Source organism: Gossypium hirsutum, chromosome A11 (genome assembly GCF_007990345.1).
Source record: "Gossypium hirsutum isolate 1008001.06 chromosome A11, Gossypium_hirsutum_v2.1, whole genome shotgun sequence".
Lineage (NCBI taxonomy): Eukaryota > Viridiplantae > Streptophyta > Magnoliopsida > Malvales > Malvaceae > Gossypium > Gossypium hirsutum.
In genome coordinates, this window is record NC_053434.1 from 18642713 (window position 1) to 18651414 (window position 8702).

General features: G+C 32.8%; 1 protein-coding gene across 2 annotated transcripts; it reads right to left on the reverse strand.

Annotated features, from left to right (window-relative positions):
* Positions 1-975: 975 nt before the first annotated feature.
* Positions 976-5555, reverse strand: LOC107922699 (zinc finger CCCH domain-containing protein 18). Of its 2 annotated transcripts, none has more exons than XM_016852832.2 (8): positions 5116-5555; positions 3294-4234; positions 3031-3198; positions 2761-2940; positions 2226-2305; positions 1946-2119; positions 1729-1864; positions 976-1542 (listed from the first exon to the last, which is right to left on the reverse strand). In XM_016852832.2, the coding sequence occupies exons 2-8, from the start codon at positions 4205-4207 to the stop codon at positions 1473-1475; spliced, it is 1722 nt and encodes a 573-aa protein (XP_016708321.1). In that variant the 5' UTR covers positions 4208-4234; positions 5116-5555; the 3' UTR covers positions 976-1472. The 2 variants fall into 2 exon arrangements, with proteins under 2 accessions (XP_016708321.1, XP_016708320.1); XM_016852831.2 differs by having other exon boundaries at positions 976-1545.
* Between the last annotated feature and the right edge of the window lie 3147 nt (positions 5556-8702).

Sequence of the window (8702 nt, forward strand, 5' to 3'; positions counted from 1 at the left end):
TCATCTTCATTAACAATATATTTATTTAACCTTCCTTTATGTTGATACTTGATGGGATTCAGGTGATAATATATTCAAGATCTAGCGGGTTATAAAATAATTCTGCATGAATCAGATCTCAACTTTATAATTTTTTTTTTTTAAATCTGAAAATGAAGAATATTCCCAGGGTCCGTTTTAATTCCTTACTGAAACTCAATATGAATCATTTTCATAATAGAAAAATTAGGCAAATATCATCATTAGTCCTTTTAATTTTTATTTTCTTCTTAAAATGACGTTAACTATTTATTTAATTTCAAATTTACATCCCAATATTTAAACCCTTATAAATGCGATTTCATTTCAAGTTTAATGCCACTTCTACATCCATATTTAAAAATTCAATTTATAATTTTTTTCAGCTACTTTAATCAATTTACATTATCACAATTTTTTTAAAAAGAATAATAAAATAAATACAAAATCTATTTCACTCAACTATCTTGAATAAACAATTACTAAATTAACTTACTTATTCTTTTTTTAATGAATTACAAGAATATGATTCGAACCCAGACCACATCTATACATCATTCTTTTATACCTGAAACATCTAATATATTGCATGAAAAATATTAAATACATTCATTCCAACGACAAACCTATGCAAATGTTAATTTCTTTAATAACTATTATTTAAATTTTAATGATTTTAATAATCTATATATTCACCCGTTAACAAATCATAAAAATCTTAACTTAAAATTTGGGGATTTTGATAGCAAAAAGGAGTTAGAAGCGTTAATGGGGTGGAGAAATGTTGAATCAAATCAGGTCCACTTATCTTATCTTATCAACCAACATCTAATCCTCCTATCTCTACTAATTCTCATTGCCTCCTCCCTACTTTATTTTTCATTCCTTGGCCCCACCCAAGGCGACATCATCCACCACTAATCATCATTACACATTTCAATCTCCACAATCAAATGATGCATGCAACTATGTATATTACAATTATGATGATATATGTTAATACTGATAAAAAGCAGAGATTTCTACATCTTCTCTTTCATCTCAACCTTCTACGATATTTTTACCTTTGGTTTCTTCTTTTCAACTAAAGAGAAAAAAAAATACTGTATATTACAATTCTCTTCTAAAACAGTCACAGCTCTCTGCCTGCTTTCCTGTGATTTTTAATTTTAAAAAAAAAAAAACTTACCCTTTTAACATATTAGGTTTCTATATTAAGTTTTGTTTGGAATCTTCTCCATTGGAAGTAAAAGTGGAGAATTTCTAGTGTTTCTCTCCTGCGGGTTGGTATGAACTATGAAAGATGCTGCTGTCGAACGATGATGTTTAGGTAGTGAACTTCAATTGTGATTAGAAAAGACAAGGAAATGGGAAGAAAATGAAACTCTTGTTGTTGTTGGTATCCACTTTCCTGGATTTGCACTTGTTCTGGATCTGAAATCTCAGTCTTCTCTCTATATAACTGTTGAAATGCCGCTCCTTATTGGAGATGCAAATGGACTCTCCGGAAGATTGAGTCCCTGGCTGCTGCCAACATAAAATTTATGCACTTTAATGCCTCTCATGCACCAAAAGTGCATGGAATATTGGCTATTATAGGATGCAAAACCTTTTATTGTTGCTTTATTCATTTAATGATTGCGGTTCATTAATTATGGTTTGGATAAGTGAAAAGACTGAGGTTTCGGAACGCAGAAACCAGATACGTACCTATCCTGGTCATTATAATTGGTACTAATATGCTTCACTTTGTCCTCACTGGTTGAACCAGTATTCAGAACATCCAAAAGATAGTTGAAACGCTCCGCGGTCGGGAAATCCACCGCTTGGTCTGCACAGGCTACAACTGTAGTTTTCCAATGGTTAGAAACACATACAACGAGACTTGAAGAATCGGTTGTTTCACTAAGAGAATCCGGTTATATACCATCTGTGTGCTTCAGCTCATCCATAGAGTAGCCAAAATAGAAGTGATTGGTCATATACTGCTTTGGTGCTAATTGCAACTCCGAGAAACGCCTTCTCTCCAACTCCAGTGTTTGCTCGCGATCGTTGATTAGCTGTTTCCGAAATGGTCTCGAGTTATCACAAACTCTTGGCACTGTAAAACGGGCAGGCAATTTGGTGTTGAATCAGAATAAGCTACCAATATGTTACCGGAAATAAAAAAGGATATAAAACAAAGCATAAAATGAAAAGGTAGTAACTTGATTGAAGTTCAGAATCCCCATCTATGAAGTGTGGACCGTAATACATAGGAGGATGCTGTAATTTCTCGGGATACTTCCTGAAAAAACCGAGAGGGAAATAATCGATGTGTCATTGACAAGAACATCAATAAGATTAATCACAAAGCAAATTATTTCACCAACCAGTTTATTTAAGAAGCAAAACAAAAAGTTGCAGGCTTTGGTAACTACAAATGTTTTGGCAATTAGACAGATACAAAAGGTTCATTTTCAACAATCATCCATTCGCAATTGCAAATGGAAGCCATGCGATGTCTGCATAAGGCGGTCGCACCAGTTGTAGCATTCATTGGAATGAAAAATATGTTGATTTTACCATATGAAGACGGCAACCAGGTCAGGGAGAACATAGGAGTCAAGCACACACCGTACATCTGGCCTTTGAGTTTGAACCCCCAAAGTTTTTAATATAAACAATATCCAACTAAATATAGACGAGATGAAGTGCTAGAGAATATGATCATTTAATATGCTATGAAACTGGAAACTTTACCTATCAACAAGCCTTGATTTTTCCCTATATGGTTTCACCAGAACACGAGCCCCACATACGAAATGAGGATTTCCTTTAGCCAGAATTTGCTTCACTGTCTCAGCATAAACAAAAGTGACAAATCCAAACATCCTCTTCTGTTGGCATGGAATCCTAACATCTTGCACCGGTCCGAATTTGCTATAGAATAATTTTAATGGAAACATAAGATCAAATACAGCAGAAGATAAAAATGAACAACTTAAATGATCTTCATAATGATTTCCTTACTTGAAGTAGTGTGAAACGTCTTGTTCGGTGAAGGTACTCTCAGCTGGAAAGGTAAGGTATATCTGCCTAGAACCAGCAACTATTGCACCGGGATCATTCCTCTCGCTGGCATACTCAAGGTACTTGGGAGCATCTTCTGCCAATATCACCGCGTGCTGCCCATGGGGCCTGCAAATCAATATGACAGTTAAATCCAAACATTTCTTTTTTCAGCTAATTGTGTAAATGCAAGGTCCAACATTAACACCATTCGCATTCCGCACCTGTCAATGAGACGAATGCTGCTCTTCAATCGAGCAAGAAGCTTGGTCAGACTATAACCAGCCTTACCATGTCGTTGGCTCTCAGTAAGATACCCCTCAGCTTGAAGTGTCCTCCCATACTTCTCATAATATAATGTAGGCAAAGAGGCAATAGAAACAGGCAACCCTCTCCTTGCTTTTAGAAGCTCGGTGAGCTCCAACTCTAGCTTTTCAAGAGTCCCAGGAGAGACAACATTATCTTCATTACCGGCCTCGTTCGAACTTAAGCTGAAAAGCTGTGAAAAGCTCTCCGGCATAGGCTGGCCATGGAAGTACCTACAATTGTTTCCATGCTTGCAAAACCCCTTGTTGAAGTAATGGCAAATCTTAACAGGGAACTCAGGCAAGCTAGGGGACTTTCGGCTGGTTCTTGCACCCAATGCAGGTTCAGAATAATAGTAACTGCTCGAAAATTCGGAACCAACAGAATTGGGAAGTTCTAACTGGTCTTCAATGTTCAAGAAATGCATTTGGCTTTGGAGGCTATAATCTTCGGCAACAGCATCCGAATACCCTGGCGGGGCGAATTCCAAACTATTCACATGTTGCTCAGCAGCAGTCACTGGGGGATCCCAGAAAGGAGTAGCGGCAGCTCTTTGGGTTGAAACTGCACGGGAAAATGGAGTTAACTGCATGGGGAAGTCGACCACAGGGGTTGGACTCACCTGAGAAACAGGTGGTTTGTTTAAGCTGAGTTGCGATTTAGCCTTGTGGATCAAAGAGTGGAGCAAAGCGTCAGGGCTAAAGGCCAAACGGATCATGTCCAGGTCCCCATTGTCTTGCAAAAGAAGATAACCGATAATTTTAGAAACATTCTCAGGCTCCAATTTTTGGATCCTATTGTACACAATTTTGGTGGATTCAGTAAAATCCATGGGCAGGGCAGATTTCTCAAAAAGACCCTGCAAGTGCAAGCAAAGATTGGAGAAAACACACAATGAAATAATCGCAAATGGAAATAAGATTTGAAAAAAGATAGCAATATATGAGATTCTAGGACAGGGAAAACATTAGCTGTAGGAATTATTATGAAGGACCAAAAATAAAAATAACATTAATACCTAGAGAATGAACCACAAAGTTCAAACCAAAATGGGTAAGAAAAAGGGACGGATGCAGGTCAATTGTAAATGACTGACAGCACAACCAAAGCCTAATCTTAGTAGACAAAAGCTGGAATTTTTTTTCCAGTTACAGAATAGCTAATTAACTTCATCAGTGTCTGATTATAGCAAAACATGTAACATTAATTGGCTTCAAAGTTCAAACATTAACCATAAAACCAAAAGCAATATATATGAAAGAAACATTAACCCTTTCCTCTTCTTTTTTTTTTCTTAACCTTTCTGTTTATCTTCTGTTTGTTTGTTTGTTTATTATCATTCATGGAAACATATAGTTCAGCAAATTGAACACTTTGCTTTATTAATTTTCCTGAAGCAAGAACAGTTTCAAAATTCATGAGCATTAACCAGTAAGGAAAAGGGGGGCCACAAAAGTCAAGAGTTTCTGCTTGTTTTTTCTATTTGAAAATACCCAATGAAACTGAAGATGTGTTTCAAAAAGCAGAAAAACAAAGTTAAACACAGTTGTAAGACAAAAACATGAACCGAAACTTAGTATCCTGTCATTTTAAAAACTCATAACCACATTTCCGTGAAAACCAATGTCGGAAAAAACATCGTTTTTACCAGAACTAACCATTACAAAGAAACCCCATCAAATAAAAACAATAAAGAAAACACACACACAACTTTGTTGAGCAAAGATCTAAGATACCCACCAAATCTAACAGGCTCCAGAAGATGAAGAAAACTGAAGAAAAAAAAATCAAAAGAAACAATCCAAGGCCTCAAATTCTTCCATGCCCATCATTATTGTTCCTTTTTCTCTCCCTTCCTTTCTATGGAGTTCTTTTTTAGCTACTTCTATAATTCTATCTTCTTTCTGGTTTTCTACAATTCTTATTTCTCCCCAGAAACGACACTGCTTTAAAAAATATTGCCAAAATGACAGAAAGGATAGCCTTTAAAGGGCGCCTTGTCTTTAGTTCAAATCAACACTCACTTAAATAAACCAATATATACTCATTTTCCCATGTCTTTCTCTCTCTCTGAAAAAGAAAATACACATAAAATATTTATACATATTTCTAATTACAGTAAAGAGAAAAAAATAATTTTGATTTGACTTTATTTATTTAATTAAAAAAAAGTCACTACTTTTCCAGTTTATGTTGTTGTTGCTGTTGCTCTTATCTTTTCTCTTTATAATATTTATAAAAAAATTCAAATGTTTTCTTGTTGCCACATATTTTTTAATGTACAAAAAGAAATTAATTAGTCAATTAATTATTATAAAATTCCAGGTTGTAGTTGTCGTTGCAGAAAGTTGCGGGAATTTTATTGAAAATGCGCCTGGATTTCCGAAACAGTTCAGTGATTTTTGTAATGTCGTAATTACCCTTTTCATTTCATGAAATTCCCCCATTTGCTGCTTAATTATTTTAATTTTAACAAGAAAATATAATAATAATTAAAAAGAACTTGTTCGGAAATATCTATGCGGCTGAGCTCTTCATACAAAAAACTCGAACTTCGTTTTTGTCTTCTTTTTTTTTTTTTCAATTATTACTAATTGAGAGGAGAAAAAGATCAGATGTTGAACACTGTAGTGGGGTCAAGTAAGTTAAAACAAACGGCTGTGATGGAAGATTGTGAAAGCTAATCGAGAGCATGTTAGCCACGTGGCTGATATACAATCTGATTCGCGGGAAATACGGGACAATCAGAGGATAAGGTGGGGCCCACATCATCCGGTTAAGTCCATATCTTACCTGGCACGTGTGGATCCCACTTTCCTACCTAAGTTCGCTTCTCCGTGATTGGTGCTCGAGCTCAGTCCCGCCTCAGTAACTTTTTTTATTTTTTGACTGAAAAAAAAAACGACAAAATGGATTCTTTTTAATTTATTTATATATGTATTCGTTTAAAATTCGGCTACTGAATTATGAAGTTAATAAAAATAGAGGGAAAAAAAAAGGTGGGAGTCAAAGGAGGAAAAAGGAAGACAAGGGTAGTTAGGGTAAAAAGCGGGAAAAATGGATGCTGTGGAGAGCGGTTCAAACGGCAGGAAAATCGGATTGCTAGTTACCGTGAACCGCTGACGGAAAGTAACCTAGATTTTGAGGAATCCAATCTGATTTGGCGTTTCAGATTGGCGGGAAAAAATGTCGGGTCGTTATGGCTCTCCGTTAGAACCGGGACTTCTCGTTAAACTTCTGGTCATTTAATTATTGGTTTCAAACTTGTACTTTCTAGTTCCAATTTATGTCTGTCTTTTTTCCACCTTAATTTAATCCAAAAAATGAAAAGAGGGTTTAATATTTTGTATGGACAATACTAAAAATGTCCTAATCTACCCCACTATTGAAACAATGACATTTTTGTTGCCCCTCAAAAAAAAAAGCTTTAAATGTAATAAAAATCAGTACAATGAAGCGAATTCTCCATCCTCCAAATAAGTAATTTTCTTATGCTTTAATCTTGTATGTACATTTGAAGTGTTTAATTATTGAAACATTTTTGTATGTTATATTATGAATATACTACACCAATTCGTTATGTATAGATGATGAGATTCTATTGAATCAGAGTCAATTTCAAAGGATTTATTGGAAGGTCTCATTGTCACTCGATCATTATCAAACTGATCGTAATCTTTTTCTGTCCGTGAGGATTCCCCAGAAGGCCTTGAGTCATGTATGATTATCTCATCATCCAAACAATAATATTTTTATTCTAAAAAATTAAAAACCGAAATTCTTGATTTTTGGTAAGTAATTTTCTCATAGTTAATTGAAAATAGGGAGGAGCAGTTATGGAATATTTAAAATGGTTGAAATGGCGTCGTAAATAGGGATGGGGTTGAGAAATCCGAGAGCATTTATATACAACAAGTTTTGATTTATTCCGTGTGTAAAACGTTACTTAATACATCAACTTCGATAAAACATTTAAATTAGAGAACAAGTTGAGGTTATAAGGAGTCCTCCACTCACGTGGGCCAAATCTAGACAATACAATTAACTAAAAGGCATTTTTTATGATTTAATTAAGGCTTGAGTGATTTATACACCTTTATCATTGTCAACCTATGTATTTTACCACATTTTGATGCGTGATGGAATTATTTTTGTCGCCTTGCGAGATAGGGGTGAATTCTTTTTTTATATTTTTAATAAAGTAACTATTTTTCAATTAATATTTTATTTTAAGGATAATTATTCATTAAATTTCTAAAAAGTTTATATGCCTATAGAGATAATATATATATTGAACAAACTATGCATGGGTAATTATGAGTGAGAAGTTATTGAGAGAAGCAAATAGTGTTTCAAAGGATTTTATATCAAGTTATTGTCACTTTAACTAGTGACTTGCATAAAATTAATTACAGAATATAATTAGAATATTTGTTAAATATATATTTATATTATATATTTATTCTTAATTTTTAAATATTTCATTTTATTTTTTTAAAAAAAGTTAAATTTTAAATGTAAATTTTGTATAAGATAGTATACTATTAAAATAAATAAAATAAAATTGACTTAATTGAAAATATTCTCTATTAAGTGATAAGTAGCTCTTATCTATTTATCATTTTCTACATTTTTATATGAAAAACAATCTATCAAATTATTTTTATTTTGAACTATTAAATATATATAAAAAGTTAAATCATTAAAAATATTAATTTTACATGTTTACCAAATATGCCATTGGTGAAGCTTATTATATATTATTAGAATAGGTATCAACTGAATTCAATTTTCTTTACAAACAAAAAAAATATTAGACTGCATTAATGCCCTTACTATTTTGCTATTTAACTTATAATTTATTGACTTTATTGTAATTTTCTTAGATTAAGCCAACGTCTCTTTAATCGTGAGTTATGACACTAAACACAACTAAATATATGTGTATCTAGCCACGTATTTAAAATAATATATAATAAAAAATGAAACGTAAAATTTGAAACTAACAATAATAACAATATATATATATAAAATTAAAAAATTAAATTAATTATGAGTAGAAAATCAAATATATATTTGAGAGAAAATATTTTAATAAATTATAATTTTAACAAGATAATATGCACCATCAAGATATCACACATTGCTACATCGTTAATGAATAAATTAAAAAGTTGAAAGATTTTTTAATAAATGACTAACTTTATTTAATTATAATTAAAATTAGAGATTACATTTTGATACACTGTTAGTACAATTCGCCATAAATAAATAAAATTGGAAGAACTTTTGAATAAACACTTAAAGTTGTATTTAAATATAATTAT

Coding starts and splice junctions, on each gene's coding strand:
- LOC107922699 (XM_016852831.2), bottom strand. CDS start 4,207: ATGGATTTTACTGAATCCACCAAAATTGTGTACAATAGGATCCAAAAA. Junction 2,941..3,030: donor GACGTTTCACACTACTTCAA/GTAAGGAAATCA, acceptor ATTATTCTATAG/CAAATTCGGACCGGTGCAAG. Junction 1,546..1,728: donor AATTATAATGACCAGGATAG/GTACGTATCTGG, acceptor TTATGTTGGCAG/CAGCCAGGGACTCAATCTTC.